The following is a 27910-nucleotide window of genomic DNA, read 5'->3' as shown; positions in this document are numbered from 1 at the left end:
TTTGAAAAAAATCGAATTGGAAATTTAGAATTATCATAATCTCTAAATGCATTCTTATTTCCCTTCCAAATTTTCTAAGGGAAAACTAATGAAAATGACTTGATAACTTTGAGTTTTAATGATAAGGACAAAATAAAAGGTAAAATGAATAGTACTGGGTTTGACTTTTTATTGTAAAAATATAATTTTTCGTTAAAGTAAACAGTACTGCGATTATTTCGTTAAAACTACATTTTTCTAAAGATACTTAGATTTTCGAGTTCAAATTAAAAAATTTATTTTCGGCATCAGAAATATCATTCCAACTTGCACCCCTTATCGCCACTGTTCACCACATCAACCGAACAATAATTTGAATGAAAGCAACGTTACCACAAAGTCAGTTAAGACATATCGTACAAGCATATAATATTTACCAAATGACAAAGGAAAAGAGAAGCAAAAAGCAGAGGAAACCTTGGCTAGGCTAAAGAACTCCTGGGCCTCCTGGCTAGGCTATATAGGACCCTAGCGTAGACACCCGAATCCTGCGCCAAAGATTGGCTGACTTACATGACGACATCTTTCTCCACCTCTCCTCCTCCTCCTTCATTCAAAACCATCAAATTAATAGAGAAATCCAGAGTCTATCTTTCCCTGTCTATAAATATGTACCCAAAAGCACTTATCCCTACCAAGTTCTAGCTAGCAACAAAAGCCCAGTTTTAAGCAACAAAAGCCCAGTTTTACTGTGCTTGCCTAGCTAAATGGACTACCTCACTGCCACTGACTCTAACTCAAATAATTTCGCCAACTCTTTTTCCGTGACAAAAAACAATCGTGGTGGTGGGAAGAACAAAAGTAATGGAGTGAGGCTGTCCACTGACCCACAGAGCGTGGCGGCTAGGGAGAGGAGGCACAGGATCAGCGACCGCTTCAAGATCTTGCAGAGCTTGGTTCCTGGCGGGACGAAGCTGGACACGGTGTCCATGCTGGAGGAGGCTATCCACTATGTGAAGTTCCTCAAGACTCAGATATGGCTTCACCAGACCATGATCAACTTTGCGGAGGATTACCATGATCCTTCGTCGTCATCATCACCACCGTCCATGTTGATGGATATTCCAGCTCATGATCATGATCTTCATCCAATTGGGTGTCTTGATCATGATCTTCTTCCAACTGGGTGCTTTGATCATCTTTCTCACCAGCTTCATCAGCAGACTCATGATTTGTACGCTCACGGCGATGTCATTAGTACTGATGCTTCAGTGCAACCACCGTCACCACCAGCAGTTAATATTCCAATAATGCCCGAGTACAATTGCTTCCAAAGGTCAAGGAACAATTGGTAAAGAGGGGACGGGCGAGCGGGTTCCCTTCGCATTGGTTCTTTTCTCATGGAAAACGGTTTGGTGCCTCACACGACCATTGACGAAGAACTAATTTCGCTTAATCTTAATTTGTTTTCATCAGAAAATAGCTAGCTTAAGTCTCTGTCTGTCTCTCTCTTAGGTTATGAATTAGTATGTTGGGGAGTTAGATGTGATTAGATGGTAGTAGTGGTGTGTTTCAATAACAAAAATGTTTCTTTTAACTAATGTTACTTTGTGTTGCTCTAAAAATGGAAAGGAATGTTCTCTGTGTTTGATTGGTTTCTGTCTTGACTGATTTAGATTAAGTGCAAACATGGTGTGCTGATGAACCTAGGAATGATCCTAAAAGTGTGGATTAGCTTAAATATCCAGTGGGTTTTAGGCTGAATCAGTAGATCATGTTGCTAAATATGCTTCTGGGTCAGTACTCATTAGTTTCCTCCGGTATTAAGGGGGTTCTCTTGTATCAAAATGCTGTTGCAAACTTGCAACCATTTCATATCCCCACCTACTATTTACAAGTTTTTAGTTTTATTTTTTATATTTTGCTAAGAAGTGTTTTTCTTACTAAAAGATCGATTTACGAGCATTGGGTTTAGTTTTTTTTTTTGTTTTTTTTTTTTTGCTAACTTAGTATTTTTCTTGCTAACTAGAATGATTGGACGGATAATAGAATTGTTGCACAATCCATATTCTATCATGCCATAAAATTAAACCTTACATTTATAAGGAAGCAAATGTAATGGAAAGTTGTTTTACTGTTTTTGAATTCGTTTGTACTTATTCTGCTAAAGAGAGAAAAAGGAATATACAAAAAGAGAAAAAGGAATATACAAAGAGTAAATTAGTCAAAATTATTAATCAAACAAAAATTAATCACTGATATGGTTTGTTTGGAACGTTTTCGGAAGAGTAAAAAGTGTGTTAACAAAAAAAAAATTTATGATTACGTTTATACAACCTAAAAGCGTTTTATAAAGAAACATATGCACTTCTTTGTGAAACACTAGAATTTTTAATTAATATTTGAGTTAATTAGGGTTCACCTTGCCCAGCCATATCTTTTTTACTAAACGTTGAATCCTTTATTTTCTAGTTAAAATTTGAGTTACATTTGTAATCATCTGCAATATCGATGTTTGTTAAATTTTTTTAATACAACGTTATATTTATACTAGAGGATAAAGTAATAAATTGTTAATGAACTAGGTTGTTATTAACGAGTATCGTTTACTTTTCCTTCAAATCCATGAATTAAAATTCTAGTCAAATAATAAAAGTGATAAAAAGTTCCCCAAAACTAACATGAATAAAATGAAATGCTTTGGTAGTGTGTAAAATCAATTTAGGCACTCGAGCTACTTAAAAAAAAAAAAATTAGCAAAACCTTTTATGAGCATAAATGCTTCTTATATAAGAAGTACTAAACGAAGAGTTTGTGTGGGAATTGGTAGCAATAAAGAGTTTGTGTGGGAATTGGTAGCAATAAAGAGTTTGTGTGGTTTGAAGAACCCTGTAATTTGCTTAGCAATATTTTGTACGAAAATGTTTTATAATTTGCCTATGTATTATCAGTTGAGGATAGGTTATATTGTTATGCAGAACACTCTTTTTCCTTCAATCGGGTTGAAATCTTCCAAAAAGATTTTATCAAAGTTTATTTTGCACGCTATTCTCAATTTGTACTTTCCTTAAAAAAAAAAAAGTAGTACTTAATGAGTCATCAACACATGAGAAAGCTAATTAAATGCACCAAGCACGTTGGAAAACTGGTTACCGTACCTTTTTAAATTTGTTGTTTTAATGTTTTCTCTTTTTAATTCTAGTTTGTCATACAATCATTTTTAGAATCTCTCTTACCAAAAGGATTTTTGAAATGTGGAAACTAGATTACCAAACTTCAAGCATCTCTAACCATGTTATTTGATTTTATAGGAAAGTTTTAGCTAAAATTATAAAAAGTTATTTTAAGAGCGCTCCAACATGTTGTACTCTAACGATCTAATTACATTCTATATTTTAGAGAATCATAATGACTATAAGTCAATAATAGGCCAATAAAAATTATGTATTTATTTAAAGTAATATTAAAACAACTAGCGCTAATTATGGGAAGCATGATTGGAGTTGATTGTTTGAAATCCTCCTTAAATTCTAGTTAAGAGCTCATTTAGGGAGTCCATTGGAGATCTCTTACCATTTACTTTCTAATGCCAATAAAAAAATGATGTTCATTTCCTCTAATGTTTTCGGGTGCATAAGTTTAATTTGTAGCTTCAATCATCTAAAAAGTAAAAAGAAAACATGTTCGATTCCTAATATCAAAAATATTTTTGACCTAGGCGAAGTTTTTCTATTTTGCATTCCGATGTCAAAACAAAGTGGCGTATATTTCATGTAATTTGCTTTTTGTGATTATGTGAATGAGTCAATTATAGTAAAAATAAATAAAAGACGCAATTGCAAGTGGTCATTTACCACAATGATGAAAATAAGTTAAGTTAAAAAACGCGATTGATTCCTAAACCGTAAATCCATTGGGCCTATAGTATGCCCAGATACCCACATATGGCCCATACAGTTGTTCGTTTTTTACGTCCACCAACCCCTTCCGTAAGAGCCACTGCCATGCTGCTGCCCTCCACATTTTGCAAAGAAGGGAGAGAGCGCATCAATGGCGCACTTCTGTTCAGGTACTTACCCAAAAAATTTCAACTGTTAAACCCTTATGTGGTGGTGTACATGTTTGATGGCTCACCACATGTTTGATGAAAGTCCTCACTGAACATCTGCATCATTCTGAGGGGCATTATATTTAGACCACGAAGATTACAACATTATATATATACATATACTTAGTCTCCGACGTTGTCACCGCCATTTCGCGGTTTATAATTATATGAAAGTATAACACCAACAAAAGTAAAAGTTCAGAAAAAGTAAAGAAGAAAGTTGAAAACAAAACAATTTGTGTCTATGGAGAAAATGAGTGCGAAGAGGAAGAAGAAGATGTAATAGGTGGAGAGAAATGGCATGTACAGTTTGGGTCATGGATGGCCCTCTTCCTACTCATATCAAGTTTTGAACAAAACACACAATATGGACCCCGAAACACTCTGTCTTCTGAAACAATCTCGTCTCTGCTATAGTCTTGCATGATATACGTGCTCTCTTCTTCCAAGTCTTCCTCCTCCTCATCGTCCCATTCGGCACGGGTTTTGTAAGAATATCCCATCATTGGAAGAATCGCCAGAAGAATTTTGTCAATGCTGTCCTCTAACCAGTTTCTTCCTTCTTCCCACACGATTAGGAGGATAACAACAACTCCTGCTCCCACTCCATAACCCACTCCAGTATATATGGACTGCCAATCAACTTTTGACACTTTGTTTTGATCTGTTCGTGAGGCGTTGTTATCACTGCATGTTAGACTCAAAGGTGCCCCACACAATCCTTTATTGCCAGTGAACGAATCTGGTGAAAAAGATTGAATCTGAGTGCCAGTTGGAATTCTCCCCTCCAGTTGATTGTTTGAGAGATTCAGGAAAGAGAGGAAATTAAGTTTGACAAGCTCTTGTGGAATTGTTCCGCTCAGTTTGTTGTCTGAAAGGTCCAAGGACTCAAGCTGTCGTAGGTTACCCAGTGATGATGGGATTGTACCTGTGAAAGCATTACTGGACAAGTTTAGGCCATAGAGTGATTTGAGCTCTCCCACTTCCTCAGGTATTGATCCAATGAAATTGTTGCAGGAGATGTCAATCGAGGTGAAGACTGTTAAGATCTTTACCAATTCCATCTCTAGACCTTTGGTGGTAACTGTTATAGCATCCTGATAATATACCTGACTGAACTGCAGCACTTGAAATCGGAGGTGATTAATCTTTGCCATGGCATAATCTTCGTCAGCCATCATTGCTGACCAGGTTATCAAACATGTTCCTGGTATTTCACCACTAAAATTGTTGCGAGCGATGTCAACAATTTGAAGCTTTGGCCAGGGGCCACTGGTCGTGTTACATCCAATTTGTCCATAAAAATGGTTGGATCGCAAAACAAGGACACGCAAGGAGGATATATTCTTCAACAAGCGAGGAAAGGTATCCATTATCTGATTGTTTCCCATGTTTAGAACCTCTAACATTGTGCAGTTGGCAAGAGATTTTGGAAATAGACCTGCTATCTGATTTCCACTGAGGTCGAGAGTTTTTAAACTACAATGCTGTGGAAATCTATTAGGGACAGAGCCACCAAGTCTGTTTCTCCTCAGATTAAGTACTGCCAGTGTCCTGCTTATCTCAGTCAAGCATCGGGGAATCGTTCCACCTAGAGAATTATTGGACAAATCAAGAACCTGAAGATATGGCGCCTTGCAGATTGATTCTGGAATGATCCCGTGGAAGTGATTGCTTGAAAGAGAGAAGAACACAGTGTAAAAAATGAAATCACCAATTTCAGGCGGAATGCTAGAGCTGAAATTATTGCTTGAGTAATCCACATAAGCGGCAGATGGTGTAAAAATTGCGATTTGTCCCTGAAGCTGGTTGGAATGAAGGTCAAGCATAGACAAACTAGAAGTGAGATTGAGTAAAGGACCTTGTAGGGTTACCAGAGAGTTGCAAGAAAGATTTAGTTGAACAAGATTACTGAGCCTCCAAATCCAGTTGGGTATCTCACCATGAATCTGGTTTTGTGATAGGTCCAAAGTGCTTAATTTTGATTGATTTCTCAAGAAACTTGGGATTCTTCTCAAATTGCCAGCAACTAACTTCAATGTGGTAATATTTGGAAATGAAGAATGAAAGGCATTGGTGTCAGTGTAATTAATAGACAAGCTATTGAATGAAAGATCAAGACTCGAAAGATTTTTTAGCTGCTGAATATCATTCAGAAGAAAAGAGCCAGTGAAGTTGTTTGAAGATAGTAAAAGAATCTTAAGCCCTCGGAATTTCAAGATAGACTTCGGAATTGGCCCTTCCAACTTGTTGCTACTCAAATCAAGTGTGTCCAGTAAAGATATAGCACCAAATTCAAGCAACTGACCAGAAAATTCATTGTTAGAAAGCTGTAGCTTCTGCAGCATGGGAAGAGAAAACACAGATGGTGGAATAGTCCCATTAAGTAGATTGTGTCGCAAGTCGAGATTCACCAGACTAGTTAGGTCTTCCCAGCGTGAGGAATTAATCTGACCCGTTAGCTGATTGTAAGAAACATCTATTAGGGTCAGATTCTTGGCCATACTGAAAGATGGAACTGAACCATTGAACTTGTTCATCGACAAGTCCAAATAAACCAACTTTGTAAGGTCTTCCATGGACTTTGGGATTGATCCAGTGAAATTGCAATATCCAATATCTATTTTGGACAGCAATTTGAGGTTCCCAATAGACTTCGGAAGCATCTGGCCTGAGAAATTTGCCCCATTGAGAACCAGCGATCGAAGAGAGCCATTCTTCGGAAATTCTGGTAAGGAACCTTGAAGCTGCGGATTACCGGATAAATCAATGGTCTGCAGTGTCCGCACCTGGAAGATATTCTTTGGGAATGCACCATATAATCCAGAATTCATGATTTGTAAGGAAGTCAAATTTGGGAAATTCGAGAAGAACTCCGGAACTTGAGTAGACAAATTGTTGCTGTCAATACGAATAACGGAGAGCGACTTAAGCTTCAGTAATGAAATATGAATAGGGCCTGAAAGGTTACAAGTGGACAAGCTCAACACCCTCAAGTTTGGCAATGAAGATGATATCGCTTGGCACCACTCAGTCCCCTGTGCTGATATATTCACCCCATCAAGATGAAGTTCAACAAGCTCAGAAAAGTTCCTAAGCAGCACATCCAATTTCGGATTCTCAAGATTCAACGAAGGAGTTCCGGGGAAATAAAAGGTAGACAAATCAAGAGTTACCAACCTTTTCAGGTGCGATATCTCAATCGGAACCTGCCCTGCAAAGCCAGCATTTGACAAGTTCAGATTACTCAAACCGGTTAGCTGCTTGAATTCCGATGGAATCTGAGTGTAGTTGAAGAAGTTGTAAGCCAAATTCAGGTACTCGATTGACTGCAGACGGAAAAGAGAACTCGAATTATCAAGTCCACCCGTAATCGCCTCACTGCTCAAGTCCAGGTTCGAAACACAACCCTTTTTGCAGGACACTCCTTCCCAAGAGCAGTGATCCGAGCCATTTTTCCACTTGGCAAGTTTCTTAGACGTTGCAGGGTCAAATGTGAGGCCGTTCTTCAATTGTAGCAGCAAAGATTGCTGATCGCCGGGACATTGGCCGTAGACGAGAACTACGTTGATGCTGATGGAACAGTAGTAAAAGGGTATTAAGAAAAGCCATGAAAACAGAGGAATTTTCATTGAAATCTCTGAGAAAAGGAAGCAGAGCGGGCTAGAACTTTCTCAATGGATACATGAAGGTAAAGATCCATGAAAAGACCCTTTTGGGCCTTGGATTCGGGTCCTTGGCCGGACGAAAATCCAGCGGAGTTAGCACGGAAGGACGAAGAATTCAGAGGAAGAAAAAACGGAGAGAATTGTTGGGATGGGGATCTGAAAGAAGAGTCCCTGAAACGCGTGTGCCCGTTTGTATAATGTTTGACTCGTACGCTCTTCCTCTGGGCGGCCTTAGATTACTTGCGGCAAGTTGCAAACATGGAATATTCAAAGCTCCCAAATGGTGTTCGTCTCTTCGCGGATTGGTTGTTGACTTTCTTGTTTTGTATTGTGGAAAAATAACCATTCCCTTTCTTGATCCAATCAATGCGTTTGGATAAATTTAAGGAAGTTATAACAAAAAACCCATCACACTGTTTAATTTAACGAAAAATCACATTTTTACACTAAAAAGTTAAATTTGATACTATTCACTTTACCCTTTATTTTGTCCTTATCGTTAAAACTCAAAGTTTTCAAACCATTTTCATTAGTTGTCCTTAAATTTAATTCTTTTTATTGAAAAAAATAAGAAGTTCATGGAGATATTATTGCAATGGTGGGGCTCTGTGTATTATAACGTTTTATCTCCGCGTTAGGAGAAGCTCACTTGTAGTCATGTTGGGAAAGATCGGTGAAACTAAAATTTTAATTTGCAAACTAAATGATGTGTCAATCATAGGAAATAAGCATATTGATTAACACTTATGTAATATAATCCAATCATCAGCCATTACATCATTTAGTTTAAGATGAATCACTTGGCTACTTAGTACTACAGTCTAGTGATATTCTTCTTCATTTGTAAGTGAGAGGTCTTAGGTTCGATTCTCAATAAAGACGAATTTGAATCACATTATTATTAGCCCATTATAAGGTTAAACCCATCATATTTCCCTTGTGTAGATAATATCGTTTGTTAAAAAAAAAAAGATGAATCACTTTAATTGGCCCAAAATTTGATACATAAAACTAAAAGGATTGTTTTATTGATGCAGAAAAAATTTCTTAATGACAATGGACCAACACATACTCAACAAAGTACATAATAATTAGGTATGTCATTAACCAACACATACGCAACAAATTACATAACAATCAGGTATTGAACTCATCACAAGTTAGTCGAACCCTCATGAAGTCAAGTGAAGACTACTACTATAGATCAAAAGCTAATTGATTTTTTAAAGTTTAAATAATTCTGGGAAACATAATCATAGAATCTCATGTATTACCCATTAACAAATATTAACAATAATATAGCATTGTAGCATAATTAGAAAAATAATTAGAAGAATCAGTCTTCAATTCCGGCTAACTGTGGCTGTCTCTCAAATAGTCTTCAATTCCGGCTAACTGTGGCTGTCTCTCAAATATTAATCAATTCTTGTAATCGTGGTTGTTGCAAAACCAGACCGTCATCATCGTTAAATAATTAGATTTTTAAAGTTTTTTTTAATAAAGAAATAGACTTCATTTTGGAGATAGGAAAGACTCACATAAAAATTTCAGCTTCTTTCTAGCTATCATTGTGTAATTTGCTAGCGGCAAGAATTGAACACATACTGTATGAAATACAAGACTGAAATTCGAACCCGTCTATTGAGCCACCCCATGATGGGTATTAGATTTTTAAAGTTAAGTAGGATTCGTTTGCATGTTTCAACAACAGTATTTTAGGGCTAAACTAATAAAATGTAATATGCTACCCTGAATCGTATTGCTGAAAAGTATGTACATACGTTATTTATACAAAATATCTTCACTCTTTTGGTTTTCAAATTGATGCTTTGCGCGTTAAACGATGAACATGCGAATTTCTAATTTGGAATGCATCATTTTCTTGGTAAGAAGTGTTGATTTCGGCACCCGACGGATTAAATAATTTAGAAAGTGTGAAGTTATTGACAAGTCGGCCATCTCGAATTGGATGTCAATTCTTCGAAGAGATGGATAAATTTTATTTTTGTTCTTGTAATTATGGATGATTGTGAAGCTGATTTCAGTGTCGTTGTTGGTAAAGAGCGAAAGTCATGCAATTTTGTCGGTATGAGAAACAAGTTGAAGTTTTTTTTTTATCACAACTCCAAGTGCTTCCTCAAAAAGTTTTTTAAAGTGTTTCACATTTGACAAGTTCTTCAAAAAAATGCTTTTATAGCTCATAAACACTTTTCAGAAGGAATTGTAAACACTTTTTTAACTTTTCTATCAAATACAATCAGAAACAATCCCAAACATGCCCGGACTCATATTTGCACCAAAACATACATCCAAAAATCAAAAAATAAGGTTAATGATTGGAGTTTCATACCAGTTTAGCAAGTACAAAGGATTAAAAGTAGCAGGTGACCCTCTGCCACAGTGAGGCAGATGAGTGAAGCTCTTGTATGATGATATGGATTCAAGTTCCGTCAGTGACAAATCTAATTTCTAACTTAACGACAATATCGTTCAACTAAAAAAAAAAAGGGATTAAAAGGAGTCGTTTGATATATGTGGTCCCCCATTCTTGGAGTCTATGTAGTTCCCCATTCTTGGAGTCTATGTAGTTGTTAAATATTCTGCCTAAAAGAGTCAAAAGGGTCCCATGCAATGCGATGTGTCCTACCCCAACTGCCCCGGTTTCCCTTTTAGACTAGCACACCCTGAGTCTTCCTGCCCGTTAGGCAAAGGTAGATAAGTTGTCACTACCAAGTAACAACGGACTTGAAATTTCAACTTATCAGTTAGCTCACTCATCTGCAAGTCCACTCTAAGCTGTACAATTTTCTTCAATTTTGATCCGGTTGGTTACGAGGGGTAATTGTCTTTAGAGCTCTGATTGTAGGTTTTAAGTATTAGATTGTGGCCGGTGAAGCGATTAACCGATCTAATGGCGAGAAAGTATAAGTTTTAAATTATGATTTTACGTCTTAAAACAATTAGTTATGCCAATAAATGAGATTAAAGTCGAAATAAATTCGGTAGAAGTTGAAGCTTCACATTCATTCAAACTTCACAAAAAACTTTTGGAAAGATGTAAATATTAACATTAAGATTACATGACAATATTCGACAATCGAGCAAGTCACCTACAATTTTGCCTCAAATTTACTTTATTTACGAGTTTGCCACCATGCTGATTTCGGTGGCTCAATTTCACTTTATTTACGAGTCTGCCACATGCTATCAGTTCTGCTGATCTTGATGCACACGCTTTGATGATCGCGGGAAGGGAAAAACGATGGTAAAGCCAGCCTTTTCCATCTGCTTCTCAAACCCTCCTTGCCTCCTCCGTCTCGCAGACCCACGACACAGACGGTCTCGCCTCTGTCCTATCCTCCTCTCGCCTCCGTCGTCTTACTCCTCCTTTCTCTGTCTCTGGAATCCTAGCGTCATCTTCCTCGCATGCAAGGCTCTGGCCTTCTCAATTGAAACCAAAACGTGTTTCAGGTGCCTAACACAATCTCTCACTACTCACTCACATCAGTTGGTTTTTGTAATTTGAACTTTTCTTTCTGATAAATTTGTATGCTTTCTGGATTTTTTATGGCAGTTTTGGACCTTTCCTTTTCTGAATTTGTATGCTTCTCCGGTTTTTTTATGGCAGTTCTGCGGAAGAGCACGAAAAAGAAAGAACTAGTATTAGAAGGTCTTCTCAAACAGTACTTCGATGATGTGAGTGCCTTTATCCTTTAACTTGCTCAAATTTCATGTTTTTCTGTGATTATATGAGTAAATTTTTGTATTTTGTCTTTGGGGTTTGCCAAATTCAATGGTGGTATTTATGGGTTTGGTATTGATTTTCAGTTAACAATAACTTTGGGGAAATTGATTGAGTCTGCATTCAATGTAACTTTTCATGCAGTATGCTGATGAAATAGAATTCGATTTTATCATTCCCTTGTTTTTTTTTAAATGCAGTTACATTTATATGATGATTTACATCATATATTCATCTTTTTGTTTTTAATTCTTCATGCAGTCTAAGCCATGAGGGATTTGTTAGACCCACAATTGATAACAATGTACAGCGGCACCAACGGTTTTGGACAAGGAAAAGTAAGTACCAGTTTGCTTCACTGTTCCAAAGTATTATGTAGAGATTGCTTTAATATCTTTGGCTTCTTGACTGTTTGTGGGGTGTCCGAGATAGGATTTAGGAGATTTGGTTTAGGGTTTGCAAAGAGATAGATAGGGGTGTCCGAGAGAGATGTGGGAGGATTTAGGCGAGGGATTTCATGGATTTGTTTAGGGTTTTTTTTCTGCGATTTGCAGAGCAAGAGATGGGACGATTTTCTGCGAGGGTAAAGGGAACGGGCAAGGGAGGTATGGGTATGGGTAGGGGATGGAAAAGCACTTCGTTTTCCATTTGCTTCCTGAAACCCGAGGGATTTTTGCAATTGCCGTTGCAGAGAGAGAGATGGGGGTGTCCGTTAGGTGCCCTTTAGTTGTCACGTTTGTGATTTGTCCACCCTTGATTGTTGTGTGATTCATTCTCACGAGCGTTCTATGCACACTGTTTCATATTATTCCTTCCGTTTAATTTTGATATTGTTGTGCTTAATTTCTTTTTTTTTTATTGGGTGATTGGATTACAATTTACAATCCCCGATTTTTTATTTTTACTTTTTATGGCTCACTGTTATTTCTTTTATTGTGTCACATAGAACAAATACTTTTTTGAATGTCATTACTGCTGCAGGTTCTATGCGTTCAATGTTGATATTGTTCTTTCCCACATGCGCTCTTTTCACAAGATTTCATATTTTTCACAGGGGATACTCACCCGCTTACCCTATGGGCACCGGCGCCGATGGGCTTGGCCCTTCCATCTCCTCCAACCGTAGGTGCATATATATATATATATATATGTGTGTGTGTGTGTGTGTGTGTGTGTGTGTGTGTCATATCTACTTATTTGCATATGTGTTTTTGTGTAGGGTTTATTCCTGATCAGTTTTCCTTCACTTTTACAATCTATGCAATTATATTGCTTGGGATTACTATTTCAAATTGAGGTTTTTAATGCATTTTGGAAATTTTGAGATTGTTGGAAATTTTAGGGTTTGATGATTTTTATTTCAAATATTCAGTTTTAAGTAGCATAATAACAATGCACAAGGAGGACAATCCAGAGCAAGTGTAGCCACTATGAACACTAAGGATTCCAGTATTGCTTCTGCGGAACATGGCGGTGTACAAAATGGAGCCCGTGTACAGCCCCAATTACATGGTACAGATTTCTAAGTAACAGTTCTCTTTCAGTCTAGAAAATTTAGGTGTTTGAAGGAGTTTGGGAATCTTAGATAAATTGTGTTCTCTTTTAACATCTGAGTTGCCCATTTTGTTTGATTTTCATTTCTTGGCAATGTTTTTCTGCGACTGATTTTATGTAGCAGGTTTTGATACACCCATTGCGACTGAGTTTAACGTGCTGGTATATGATATATAAATAAATGCGAATGATCAGGTATTAACTTTTTTCTGTTGATTTAGCCCCAGGAGATGCATTCAAGGGCTTTGCCTTTTAGTTTGGGTGTATAAGCCTTGGTTTCATGAATGGGATGCAGGTAATGTCATTCGCTTGCGAACACTTGATTAAAATTCTCTAATTTCCTGTATTTCTAAGTGCGGAACAAATTTATAGCATGTTTTTTAAAGCAAAAAGGTTGTATCCACCCTTTTCATCTCAATTTCTGATTATCCTAATTAGGGTTTTATTAATTAATTATGCTTAAATATTGCTCAGTTCTAAATTCAATTGTTATTTGTGTTTAGAATTATTGATGAGAGTACCAAAAAAGCAGCGGTTGTGGATTCAGTTGAACCTGAGAGGGTTCTGAAAGCAGCCCAAGAACATGGTGTCAGTATCAAGCTCATCCTCACCACTCGCCATTACTGGTATATTTAGACTTCCTCATCCAATCCCTCATATATATATATATATATATATATATATTTGTTTTGGGTATTTTAGTACTTTCCAGATATGGATTTATGGGGATTTATATCTTAGTTGGGTACATGATGCGGATTCATATTCAAGGAAAAATGATCCCCGCTCTTAAGGTCTCTTTCTTGTGTTGATTGATCATCTTGCTATGATTTCGAGTTGTTGCAATTAGATCTTGAAATTGTATTGTACAATTTAATTAGTATAGTGGTCCTCACAAATCACCACTGATGTAGCACCTAATTAATCGTATTCAATGTTGTGGTCTGAAAAGAAGCACTAATTAAGGGAGTAATATTTAAGGTTGGAGATAAAAGATTCGCTATAGCTAATAGCTCTAGATGTGTAATTAACTAAATATCATAAAAATTAGCTCTGTTGGTTAATCCAATTAGTTGAGGTAAGGAATATATTTTGACTGATGCAACTGTATGCTCTCATGGATTTCCCCCAAAGATTGGATTTTCAGTTTTTGGGAATGTTAACAATGTAGTTTTTTGATCTTTTCTTGAAATGATATGAAATTGGAAATCCAAAATATCACTTTTTGTTGAAATTATTTGATTTTTGGTTCAAAAATTTGAATCCAAGGGGTCCCGATGGTCCAATTTTGACCTTATTTTATATTTTATTTATTTATTACATTTTGTTGGTAGCAATGAATTTATGAATGTATGAAAACAGTGGATGCTAAATTTAGGGGGATATTGCTCAAATGAAGATATTTTTGTATGGATATTTAGTATTAGTGCGATTTTGCTTCTTGAATTGGGGCAAATGGCACTTTGATATTGCTCTTGGACTTCAGAAAAAGTTTCCCCTTTTATGAACACCTAGCCAAGTAATTTTAGGAAACATGTGAAATTGTAGAAGTTTCTATGTTGAATTCACTTTATTTCACTTTGAATCGTTGTCAGGGGACTGCTTTTGGGAACATGGTGGTGCATGAGGAAGTTCTTCGGGTTATCCAAACGTTCAGAGGTTAACTTTTCGTTTGGAGATTCTAGAAAATAAGTTGTAGTCATGAATTTTCAGCAAGAGAAGTTCGTCAGGTTAGTTTGACAATGAGTGCTTCCCAATATTTATTTGTTTCATTTAAAATGGTCTCCAACGACATCCATAATTCTGTGTTTAAGTTTTTTTGTTTTTGGTTTAGGGCACTTATATGGTAATGCCTGTTTTCTCTAGCTCCTCCTCTGACTCTCCTTTCTGTTTCTTCTTCTTTCCGCTCACTACAAGTTACAAATATGGCGGAATCGGTGGAGCTTCCCACTAGCCTCAACATCATTCATTTCTGAAACAAGGTCCTCTTACTTAGCGTCATCATTCAAATTCGCTGCACTTCACCCAACAGTTACCTTTGAGCCTTAATCTTTCTCATTTCATGCTTTATAGTGAAATATGTATTTGTGGATGGTTTTGTGGGATTTTTGAGTATCAATTCATTACTAGGTGCTGTTATCCAGATAATGTATCATTTTTCTGGAAATAGACGGTGGATGCATGATGTATGTGAAGCATCTTTCAATGAATTCAGCTTTTATATATCAAGTTAACCAAGTCGATGTTTTCTTAATCACTCAATTAATCAAGTTCTTAGTTTTCTTTCGTTTCCGATTAATTCACGGAGTTTAGGCAAAAAATGACAGTAGAGGAAGCTTACGATCACTACTTTCCGTTTTAGGTTTTTTTTTTCCTTTCAATTTCTCTTTTTATTAGATAAATTGTGGCGTTTAAAAGGGTGAATTTAACATGATTGGATTCCAACTTCCTTACATATTAAACTGTGAGAGGGGGAGTAGGGTTGCTATATTCAAGTTCTCTTTTTTATTTTTACTTGAATTTGATTTGATTTTTTTTTGCGACAGGTTGAGAATGTGAAAGCTCTGCTGGAGGTGGAGGTGAGAAGTTTTAATTTAATTCTTGATTTATTGTTGTTTTTTTACGACGGATTAAAGAAGATGAAGTTCACAATGATGACCGGAGACGAACAGATCCTCTCCTTAAACGTCGATCCTCACAAGAATGTAAAACCCTTACTTTTCACTTCAGCAGAAACCCTTAATTGATTTTATAGTTCTGTCAATTAATTTGGAAGTTGAAGATCTCCCTTTTTTAACTTGAATTTGATTTTATTTTTTTGTGATAGGTTGAGAATGTGAAAGCTCTACTGGAGGTGGAGGTGAGAAGTTTAATTTAATTATGGGATTGTGCTATTTTGGGGGAAATCAATATTAAATTGAAGTAATGTTTAGATATTTCTGTAATTGGGATTTAGAGTAAGAGATGAAGAACTGAGTGTGATTGCAGAATTAAAAGTTCAGAACTTTTTTGGTTTGGAAGCTAATTTTAAATTCAGTTAGTTGATTAGTTATTAGAGAAATGTATAATGAATGTGTGTTCTGAGATGCTGAGTGCTTTTGGTGTCAGAGATGAAGACTTTATAATGATCGTATTCAATGTCGCCTCGAGGTATACTTGATAATGTTGTACTTTATGTGCAATTCACTGTATGATGTTCGTGCGTTTAATGGGCCTGTGAATATATTTCAGTGCACCCACTAATTGGTTTTATCATCATACATCATCGTGAGAAGTGGGATGGTGAGTTTCTCAATACAATTATTTTTTGTGCAAATAATGTTTATAGAAATTGTATTTTTATTTAGTTCATTGCAGATTCTTATTCTTTTATTAAATTCACCATTCATGCTTTTAAAGATAAAAATTGCAATGCTCTCTCAGATGTTAGTTTTGGGAGGCAAAGTTTTAAGCTTTCTGCATTAAATGTCCTGTTTTCAGGACGAAATTTGGTGTTTTAAGATGTCATGAACGAATTGTTGCTGGTTGGGTTTTGTGTTGTTGCGAATTTACTTGAGATCCTCAATATCCCATTTATGCTTCCTATTATCATATTCTTTATGCAATTGTCACTCTTCTATAGCTTACATTTGGATTTGCATCTTTGCTGATGCGATGTTGTGATGGGGTTTAGTAATTTTCAATATTTTTCGACTCTTTTTAATTTGCAAAATCAAATTACCCATGGAATTTATAACATACAATCAGATTCTTTTTAGATGGGTTCAAATGATGTTGATTGCGCTGTTATAAAGCACCTTTATAGTTAGGTTGACAACCATTTCAATAGATTCTTTATTTGGTTGGTCCAATCTGTAACAGATGAGATTGTTTTGTTTGATGTTTCAATCAAAATTTGATCTTTTTTTTTGTGTGAAATTATAATGGAATCACAAATCAAGTATAACATAGATTCTTGGTTGCATGTCATTTATTTTTTTCATTCATGGAATTCATTATCTTGCTATCTTGGCAATTAGCAATGTCTTACAATTGGTAAAATGTAAGAATAAATGTGTTGAAGTTTGAATCATACACATGAAAGTGAATTTTAACAACTCTAGATTTCTTAATAATTTGATCCGTCTTTCTTTCATTTGTGTTCGACTATTTTACTTTTTTTCTATATAAGTACAACTATTGTTCGAAAGCCACAGAAAATACCCAACGGCTGAGAAATTGTTTTTGTTACAAGAATAGATTATGATGTAAAGCTTAAATTTTGGGCACTTAAATATATGTGTTTTGTTTGGCAATTACAACCACTCGCATGAAAATTCAATTGGATTTGTTCTGGTCTCCAAGAAATTTTCTTTGTTTGATTATTGATTAATTTATGTGGCGGGAGTTTAGGTTTTGCTTTTCTGCCCATGTAAATTTGATTTGAAATGGATAGTTCAATTTGCTATATATAAATTAGTAATCAAAAAGCTCCAAGGAGAGGTAAATTAGAAACAATGGTGGAAGAGTGATGAAGTTGAGGAGTTGATAGTTTACAAGGTTTACTTGAATTTTTGAAATACAGAGCTGAGGATGAGAGCAACCAGATGAGCTAGAATTGGGTTTGTATCATTCTAAATTATTCGTTTGGTTACCGATAGGAAATATGGTTGCCGAGTCCAGTTTTTTATTTTCATCATCTTAAACATTTTCCTTTGATAGCACTTTGTTTTGATTTGTGAACGAACTATATACTTTATCTTTATCTTAGGTCACAGTGTAATGTTTAATGATTGAATTTGTGATAGTTTAGCATTTTTTTTAGAAACTTACTATTCCTGCCAAATGCTCAAATATTATGTCTTCTACCTTTCTGCTTTCCCATTTCTGTGTTTTTCCCCATATAGTAAGTTGAGCACTTGAAACTATGAGTATAATACTGATGGCACAGTACGATCTACAAGTGAATGCTTTCTTATAGCATGCATATAGCAAGCAAAGTTTTACTTCATTGGTTCTTAGGTACTAAACCGTCGTTTTAGTTTGTGTGAAAATTATTCATGCTTGTCGCAACTAATATATTCAATTCCTGCAGCAACGCGCAGACATATCTTCTAGTGTATTCTGAAACTTTATCATGCATATATCTTACTAAGAACAGAATCAGCTCGTCGATTTCATCAGACGGCTTCTTATTCGCTGGGTATTGGAAATTTGAAACCAGAAAAGCTAGGGCTTTGATGAAGCCAAGCATAATGGCTATTGACCTTGGGATTGATCCAGTGAAATTGCAGCTGGAAATATCTATCTTGGACAACATTTTGAGGTTGCCAATAGAGTTCGGTAGTAACCCCGAAAAGTTAGCCCCGCGTAGAACCAAGGACCGAAGAGATGCATTCTTTGGAAATTCTGTTAAGGAACCCTGTAGCTGTTGATTGCGTGGTAAATCAATAGTCTGCAGTGTAGGTACCTGGAAGATCTTCTCTTGCAAATCAAGAGTTACCAACCTTGTCAAGTACGAAATCTCAATCGGAACCTGCCCCGCGAAGCCAGCATTCATCAAGTTCAGACTACTCAAACCGGTTAGCTGCCCAAACTCGGATGGAATCTGAGTGTAGTTGAAGTCATTGTAAGCCAAATTTAGGTCCTCGATGTACTGCAGATGGAAAAGAGCACTTGTTGAGTCCACCTGAAATTGACTCGCTGCTTAAGTCAAGATGAGAAACACAACCATCTTTGCGGGAGACACCTTCCCAAGAACAGTAATCTGAGCCATTATTCCACCGCACAAGTTTGTTAGATTGTGCAGGGTCAAATTCGAGGCTGTTGTTCAATTGCAACAACAATCATCGTTGATCGCTGGGATGACATTGGCTAGAGACCACAAATGTATGGAAGCTGAGTGAGGCATAGGAAATGAGCATCAAGAAAAGCCATGAAATTGGAGGAGTTTTCATCGATGCTCTTGTTGATATGGGACAGAAAATGTAGTAAAGAGTGTAGGCTCAGGGTATTAGGAATATCTTCAGCACTTGTCACAAATGAAAAATCAACGGTACGTAGTCATTCATGCATAGATTTCCTTTTTCATTTTCGTAATTTTACTTGTTCGTTGGCTACTAATTCGCATGCATTAATGTGTATAGTTGGATTGAGACTCTGATATTGTGGACAAATGAGATTGCATTAAGGGATTGACTTATTTATCATTGTATTCCTCTTTGAGAGGCTAAGGAAAACTGAGGACCTGTGGTGATGGTAAGGTATATGGTGGGTTTAACTTTGTGGAGAAGGTTTCTACGAGACTTGTTGCTTGCTTGACTTGTCGACGTCGAAGTCTTTCCCCATTTTCCTAGTGGGGTTTACAATCTACTACAAGTAAGCTGTTTTATTCGATGTCCACAGATTATTGATTAAGGTGATGAATTACGCAGGCAGCTGGAGAAGAGAGGGTGACATTTCGCCCGTACACCCCTCCCAACTCTCGCGTGAGGAGACGGACTGATTCTTAAATAGTTTAGATAGCTTTATGTAAGGCTCTTCAACTCACTTCATAGATGCCAAAGGCTCACAGCTAATCCAGAAAGAAGTGGAGATTCAACATGCTGTAAGTCACCGAAATACGAAGAAATTTCCCCGCTTTGCTAGTATTGTTGCGGTGGCGGCCTTACATTGTATCAAAGACTACCAAGTCTTCATCAGGAAAAATCAAAGCTAAAACAGAGTGAACGTTCATGATAACAAACAAACAGAAGAATACAAACAAGAGGAGAAACCACGAAAGAAAGAAAGCTAAGAACCAAAACCAAACAAGTGAAAACAGAGTCAAATGAAGCGCGATTTAAGTAAAACTATATTGATTCAATGTTGCTTGCATCGCCAATTTTGTTTATTTCTGTTTTTGGTTTGTGTTTTTATGTGTCAAATTCCATACTTCGAAAATTTAATCGCTAATATGTCGATCTTATAGCGAGCAATGCTGATTCCTGTACTGGAAAGACGACTGAAATATTGTTTAAAAACATTGATAATCCTGGCGTTCAAAAACAAGAATGGAATGCAGACAACTCTAATCCACATTTACTAATAAAGTTTCCAACATCAAAATATAAAAAAGTAACAGAACAAGCTCACACTACATCTCGTAATTTATAATTATGGGACAGCAGAAGCAAATATCTTATTTCTTACAGAACACAATCATGACAAGGAGGCCAGCTGCATTGCTCCTCAATCCTCATAATAATTTCAACGTCTCGGCCTTTGAGTTATGTGAACATGTCTTCGGTGAGGACCGATTCTTTCTTCAAGTTGAGGAAATACTTTAAAGAAGATGCTCTCCACAGTTTTGTAATACCATTTCCGCCATCTCTTGCAGAACAAGAGTGGCCCGATGACAGCTCCAAAGCCGAAGATACATCCAATCTCAGTACTTATAAGATCAAAATCAATCTCAGGTTGAGCATTAGAATGACCTTTTTCTAGTGGTGGTGGCAATCGTGAGGTGATATCAACTGTCAAAGGAGGCCCCCACAATCCTTTATTGCCAGCGAAAGAATCTGGTGCAAAAGATTGAATCTGAGTGCCAGTTGGAATCTTCCCATTCAGTTGATTGTTTGAGAGATTCAGGAACGAGAGGAAATTAAGTTTGACAAGCTCTTGGGGAATTTCTCCGCTCAATTTGTTGTCTGAAAGGTCCAAGGACTCAAGCTGTCGTAGGTTACCCAGTGATGATGGGATTGTACCTGTGAAAACATTACTAGACAAGTTTAGGCCATAGAGTGATTTGAGGTCTCCCACTTCCTCAGGTATTGATCCATTGAATTTGTTGCAGGAGAAGTCAATCGAGGTGAAGACTGTTAAGATCTTTACCAATTCCATCTCTAGACCTTTGGTGGTGACTGTTATAGCATCCTGATAATATACCTGACTGAACTGCAGAACTTGAAATCGGAGGTGATTAATCTTTGCCATGGCATCATCTTCGTCAGCCATCATTGCTGACCAGGTTATCAAACATGTTCCTGGTATTTCACCACTAAAATTGTTGCGAGCTATGTCAACAATTTGAAGCTTTCGCCAGGCGTCACTGGTTGTGTTACATCCAATTTGTCCATAAAATTGGTTGGATCTCAAATCAAGGACACGCAAGGAGGATATACTCTTCAACAAGCGAGGAAAGATATCCATTATCTGATTGTTTCCCATGTTTAGAACCTCTAACATTGTGCAGTTGGCAAGAGAATTTGGAAATAGACCTGCTATCTGATTTCCACTGAGGTCGAGAGTTTTTAAACTACAATGCTGTGGAAATCTATTAGGGACAGAGCCACCAAGTCTGTTTCTCCTCAGATTAAGTACTGCCAGTGTCCTGCTTATCTCAGTCAAGCATTGGGGAATTCTGCCACTTAAAGAATTATTGGACAAATCAAGAACCTGAAGATATGATGCCTTGCACACTGAGTCTGGAATGCTGCCTTGGAACTTATTGCTTGAAAGAGAGAAGAACATTGTGTACATAAGGAAATCACCAATGTCTGCCGGTATGCTAGAGCTGAAATTATTGCTTGAGTAATCCACATAAGCAGCAGATGGTGGAAAAATTGGGATTTGTCCCTGAAGCTGGTTGGAATGAAGGTCAAGCATAGACAAACTAGAAGTGAGATTGAGTAAAGGACCTTGTAGAGTTACCAGAGAGTTGCAAGAAAGATTTAGTTGAACAAGATTACTGAGCCTCCAAATCCAGTTGGGTATCTCACCATGAATCTGGTTTTTTGATAGGTCCAAAGTGCTTAATTTTGATTGATTTCTCAAGAAACTTGGGATTCTTCTCAAATTGCCAGCAACTAACTTCAATGTGGTAATATTTGGAAATGAAGAATGAGAGGAATTGGTGTCAGTGTAATTAATAGACAAGCTATTGAATGAAAGATCAAGACTCGAAAGATTTTTTAGCTGCTGAATATGATTCAGAAGAAAATAGCCATTGAAGTTGTTTGAAGATAGTAAAAGAATCTTAAGCCCTCGGAATTTCAAGATAGACTTGGGAATTGGCCCTTCCAACTTGTTGCTACTCAAATCAAGTGTGTCCAGTACAGATGTAGCACCAAATTCAGGTAACTGACCAGAAAATTCATTGTTAGAAAGCTGTAGCTTCTGCAGCATGGGAAGAGAAAACACAGATGATGGAATAGTCCCATTAAGTAGATTGTGTCGCAAGTCGAGATTCACCAGACTAGTTAGGTCTTCCCAGCGTGAGGAATTAATCTGACCCGTTAGCTGATTGTAAGAAACATCTATTAGGGTCAGATTCTTGGCCATACTGAAAGATGGAACTGAACCATTGAACTTGTTCATCGACAAGTCCAAATAAACCAACTTTGTAAGGTCTTCCATTGACTTTGGGATTGATCCAGTGAAATTGCAATTTCCAATATCTATTTTTGACAGCAATTTGAGGTTCCCAATAGAGTTCGGAAGCATCTGGCCTGAGAAATTTGCCCCATTGAGAACCAGCGATCGAAGAGAGCCATTCTTCGGAAATTCTGGTAAGGAACCTTGAAGCTGCGGATTACCAGATAAATCAATGGTCTGCAGTGTCGGCACCTGGAAGATATTCTTTGGGAATGCACCATATAATCCAGAATTCATGATTTGTAAGGAAGTCAAATTTGGGAAATTCGAGAAGAACTCCGGAACTTGAATAGACAAATTGTTGCTGTCAATACGAATAACTGAGAGCGACTTAAGCTTCAGTAATGAAATATGAATAGGGCCTGAAAGGTTACAAGTGGACAAGCTCAACACCCTCAAGTTAGGCAATGAAGATGATATCGCTTGGCACCACTCAGTCCCCTGTGCTGATATATTCACACCATCAAGATAAAGTTCAACAAGCTCAGAAAAGTTCCTAAGCAGCACATCCAATCTCGGATTCTCAAGATTCAACGAAGGAGTTCCGGGGAGATAAAAGGTAGACAAATCAAGAGTTACCAACCTCGTCAGGTGCGAAATCTCAATTGGAACCTGCCCCGCAAAGCCAGCATTCGACAAGTTCAGATTACTCAAACCGGCTAGCTGCTTGAACTCGGATGGAATCTGAGTATGGTTGAAGAAGTTGTAAGCCAAATTCAGGTTCTCGATTGACTTGAGACTGAAAAGAGAACTCGAATTATCAAGTCCACCTGTAATTTCCTCGCTGCTCAAGTCCAGATTCGAAACACAACCCTTTTTGCAGGACACACCATCCCAAGAGCAGTAATCCGATCCATTCTTCCACTTCACAAGTTTCTTAGATGTTGCAGGGTCAAATGTGAGGCTGTTCTTCAATTGTAGCAACAAAGATTGCTGATCCCCTGGACATTGGCCGGAGACAAGAAATATGTTTACGCTGAGTGAAAGGTAGTAAAGGGGGATTAAGAAAGGCCATGAAAACAGAGGAATTTTCATCGGAAGCTCTTGCTGATATATGACAGAAAATGCAGTAAAGAGCTTAGGCTCAGGGTATTAGGAATATATTCAGCAGTCATCACGGATGAAACATCAACGGCTCGTGGTCATTTATGCATAGATTTCCTTTCGCATGCATTAATGTGTATAGTTGGATTGAGACAGATATTGTGGAAGAATGATATTGCTACTGTATTAACTTTGTGGAGAAGGTTTCTACGAGACTTGTGGCTTGCTTGACTTGTCGACGTCGAAGTCCTTCCCCAATTTCCTAGTGGGGTTTACAGTCTGCTACAAGTATGGTCCTTATTCGATGTCGACATACTATTGATTAAGGTGCTGAAACAAGTAGGCAAGCGGAGAACAGAGGGTGACATTTCCGCCCGACATCCGGGCTAAAACTTACATGTACACCGCTCCTAATTGTCGCGTGAGGAGAGAGACTGATTCAGATACACGGGGAGTACAATTCCTAGTGCAAGAATTTTGTTTCTTAAATAGTTTAGATAGCATTATGTAAAGCTCTTCAACTCACTTCATAGATGCCAAAGGCTCACAGCTAATCTAGAGAGAAGTGGAGATTCAACATGCTGTAAGTCACCAAAATACGAAGAAATTTCCCCGCTTAGCTCGTATTGATGCGGTGGCGGGCCTTACGTTGTATCAAAGACTACCCAGTCTTCATCCGGAAAAATCAATGCTAAAACAGAGTATACGTTCATGATAACAAACAAACAGAAGAATACAAACAAGAGGAGAAACCACGAAAGAAAGAAAGCTAAGAACCAAGGCCAAACAAGAGAAAACAGGGTCGAATGAAGCGTGATTAAACATGGAATTTGATTCAATGTCGCTTGCATCGCCAATTTTGTTTAATTCTGTTTTTGGTTTGTGTTTTATGTGTCAAATTCCATACTTAGCAAATTTAATCGCAAATATGTCGATCTTGAACAGAAGTGCAGCAATCTTTTTTTTTTTTTTTTTTTTTTTTTAATAGCAAGACCATTATATATATGAATTATTTGACTTAGAAGTCTCCTACCATCTATTCTGGAAAAATGAGAAGGAAGGAAAAAGGAAGTGGGGCTGCAAAGATTTCTATTTCCATTTCGATCTTCTTTTTTTTTCGGAAAATTTTCCATTTCGATCTTTTTTGACTAATGTCACCATTGACTGACATGAGAGCCAAGTACGAAAAATAGGATGATCACAAGAATCTCACACCCCACGTCCATAGGATTGGATAACTCATGAATTTCGAGGCATGTTGAAGATTTAGGCACTAAAACGAAAATATCATTCGTCCTTGCCCTCAGCATATCTTGAATATAACGAGTTATACAATTTGATCTACCAAACGAGCTTCTTATAAAATCTAATCCATCAAACGAACTCGTTATAAGATTGAGTTTAACCAAAAGTCAAGAAATTGTATCAACTCAGACTGTTGATTTAGTAGCTTTTTAATATCGTGGAAAAATATCTCCACAAGACTTGTGGGTTGCTTGTTCAATTGATTTTGCAATTATTTCCCAATCTGTCTAGTGGGCAGCATTGTTGCTTTCCCAAATTTCAGTTTGTGGTGACTGTTGACTATGGACTAAACTAAAAAGATTAAAAAAAAAAAATCTCAACAGTTTAAGGAGAATTTTATTAATATCGAAAAAAAGTACACACATAAACCTAACTCCTCATAATACATGAAAAAAAAAATACATGAATATAAAGGAGGACATAAACCTTACCCATTTAGAAACAAAATCAACAAAGATATAGGGAAAATAGGGGGACATGAAACGTAACCCCTCCCCCCGCTAAAGCCAAACCTATAAATCTAAACCTGCAAAACAAAACAAGCAACATCACAAGGTTAAATAAAAAATCAAGAAGGTAAGATGAACATGTATGCCGAAATGCATATTAATTTGAGAAGCGGAAGCCAAGAAAGCTAATATAAATATAGTCTGAAAACAAGGAAAATCCATATAATTTATATAAAATATATAGTATTGTATAATATCATATATATATATATATATATATATACATATATGTATGTATATTCACTTAACCCATTACTTTGATTACAAAATTGCATTTTGTGGAAAAGTCCAAAAGTTTTGAATCAAAATCAATGAAAATTCAATGGTGCTTATGGGAGAGATCAAAAGATCAGCCAACATCATTAATGTATATATTATATTATAATGACGAATTAGTATTTATTATATTATAATACATCAATTGAACGAATATATTTAAAAAAAACGAATATATTTTTGATATTGACGAAGATGGATATAACTATTAACTGATAGGGAATTCGAACCCGGTAGACATGGTTATGGATAATTCCCGATGGTTAACTTACGGTTATGGATATGATTAATTTTTGTGATTATGAGGATTGATATAGCATTTTTGGCGGCCAAAGAGAATCGTTGCCATCCCTACACGAAATCTATTGCTATTTAGATGAGTTGTGATGATTTCATTTAACTAGCCAGTCCGTTAGAACGAAGCATGAGATTTTCTTTACAAAAAAAAAAAAAAAAAAAAAAAAAGAGGAAGCAGTGGAATAATTATCTAGTCAGTCCGGACAATACTTGGGTACTGACTATACAGTACCCTGTTAAAGTATTTGAAGTCACCTAGCCGTTAGGGTTAGGGTTCCTTATTTCTAGGGTTCAGTTTCTAGCCGTACAAATAATCTCTTCTATTCTTGAGGGACAAACTTATCTTTCTGTTTCTGACTTAGTCATGCACCACGATCTTAGTCCATGTAAATCACGGGTTGTTATTTCCTATTTCATTGCATTGTAAGGCTATTTAACAGCCACAAGTTTCATTCAATAAACAAGGACATTCTCTCAGGTTTCTAGTGTTATAAGACTATACACGTACAAAAGCTTTCTGCCATTTTCTCTGAGTTCCAACATCTGGTATCAGAGCCCCACCATGGGGCCTGATCAAAACCTACTACACAGGAACTAGTGTGGAGGAACAAAGATATGACGTCTGAAGGCAGCTTTGTACAACCTGCGATTCCGCGGTTTGATGGACACTACGATCACTGGAGTATGCTAATGGAAAACTTTCTACGTTCCAAAGAGTATTGGAACTTGGTGGAAACGGGAGTCATTGCAGCAGCAGAGGGAACTGACTCAAGTGAAGCACAGAAGAAGGTGATTGATGATCAGAAGCTGAAAGACTTAAAGTGCAAAAACTATTTGTTTCAAGCCATTGATCGTTCGATCTTAGAGACCATATTGAAGAAGGGCACTGCGAAGGACATCTGGGATTCCTTGAAGTAGAAATATCAAGGAACAGCACGTGTCAAACGTGCTCAACTGCAGGCTCTTCGAAAGAAGTTTGAAGTGTTGCACATGAAGGCTGGAGAATCTGTCAATGATTATTTTGGACGAACTCTCATCATTGCCAATAAGATGAGGATTCACGGAGAGCACATGGAGGATGTGGTGATCATAGAGAAGATCTTAAGGTCTATGGTTCCAAAATTTGATTATGTTGTATGTTCTATTGAGGAATCAAATGATCTGGATGCTTTGTCCATCGATGAGCTTCAAAGCAGTTTGTTGGTGCATGAACAACGGATTAGTCGCCATGTTGTAGTGGAGGAACAAGCGCTGCAAGTCACATCTGGGACTCAACAAGGAGGATGAGGTGGAGGTCGTAGTAACTATCGTGGAAGAGGAAGAGGAAGGGGCAGATCTGGGTTTGATAAATCAACCCTAGAATGTTACAACTGTCATGAGTTGGGACACTTTCAGTGGGAATGCCCAAAGAAAGCATGGGATCCAAAGGCAAACTATGCAGAAACAAAAGAGGAGATGCTGTTAATGGCGCATGTCGATTTCAAAAAAGCTGGAACTGAACACATCTGGTTTCTTGACTCTAGGTGTAGCAACCATATAAGCGGCAAGAGAGACATTTTTGTTGATCTTGATAGCAGTTTCAAGGAATCAGTAAAGATGGGAAATGACTTGAGTCTTATTGTTCAAGGCAAAGGCACGGTTCGAGTGGAGGTAAAAGGGATAGTTCATGTGATCACGGGAGTTTTCTTTGTACCCGAACTGAAGAACAATCTGTTAAGTATTGGGCAGTTGCAAGAAAAGGGGCTCACTGTGTTCATTCAACGAGACAAATGTAAGATATTTCACCTTGAAAGGGGGCTCATCATTGAAACTAAAATGACTCCCAACAGAATGTTTATCGTGGTTGCTCACTGCCCACCACCAAGTGAGACAAAGTGCTTCTCCTTTTTAACCACAGATCAGGCCACTCTTTGGCACCGTCGATATGGGCACCTGAGTTGGAATGGACTCAAAGTACTTCAACAAAAGAAGATGGTGGAAGGGTTACCCTAGTTCAAAGCCATTCAGCAAGTATGTGAAGGCTGTTTGGTAGGAC

General features: G+C 37.1%; 3 protein-coding genes across 5 annotated transcripts; 1 reads left to right on the top strand and 2 right to left on the bottom strand.

Moving 5' to 3' along the window:
- The first annotated feature begins 495 nt into the window (after positions 1-495).
- Positions 496-1627, top strand: LOC126617986 (transcription factor LAX PANICLE 1-like). Its single transcript, XM_050286062.1, has one exon. It carries the CDS (start codon positions 747-749, stop codon positions 1332-1334), a length of 588 nt encoding a protein of 195 aa, XP_050142019.1. The 5' UTR covers positions 496-746; the 3' UTR covers positions 1335-1627.
- Positions 1628-4149: 2522 nt separating this feature from the next.
- Positions 4150-23569, bottom strand: LOC126618594 (receptor-like protein 7). Of its 3 annotated transcripts, none has more exons than XM_050286705.1 (2): positions 23036-23569; positions 4150-7275 (listed from the first exon to the last, which is right to left on the bottom strand). In XM_050286705.1, the coding sequence occupies exons 1-2, from the start codon at positions 23477-23479 to the stop codon at positions 4330-4332; spliced, it is 3390 nt and encodes a 1129-aa protein (XP_050142662.1). In that variant the 5' UTR covers positions 23480-23569; the 3' UTR covers positions 4150-4329. The 3 variants fall into 3 exon arrangements, with proteins under 3 accessions (XP_050142662.1, XP_050142664.1, XP_050142663.1); XM_050286707.1 differs by lacking the exon at positions 23036-23569 and adding an exon at positions 21467-23029 and having other exon boundaries at positions 4150-5706; XM_050286706.1 differs by lacking the exon at positions 23036-23569 and adding an exon at positions 22490-23029 and having other exon boundaries at positions 4185-6729.
- Positions 20040-21206, bottom strand: LOC126618611 (putative receptor like protein 25). The gene has a single exon (XM_050286727.1). The coding sequence runs from the start codon at positions 21026-21028 to the stop codon at positions 20279-20281; it is 750 nt and encodes a 249-aa protein (XP_050142684.1). The 5' UTR covers positions 21029-21206; the 3' UTR covers positions 20040-20278.
- Positions 23570-27910: the final 4341 nt, after the last annotated feature.

The sequence above is a fragment of the Malus sylvestris genome, chromosome 4, assembly GCF_916048215.2.
Source record: "Malus sylvestris chromosome 4, drMalSylv7.2, whole genome shotgun sequence".
NCBI lineage: Eukaryota > Viridiplantae > Streptophyta > Magnoliopsida > Rosales > Rosaceae > Malus > Malus sylvestris.
The sequence above is the reverse complement of the archived record's forward strand: the minus strand, read 5'-3'. Positions and strand labels throughout refer to the sequence as shown.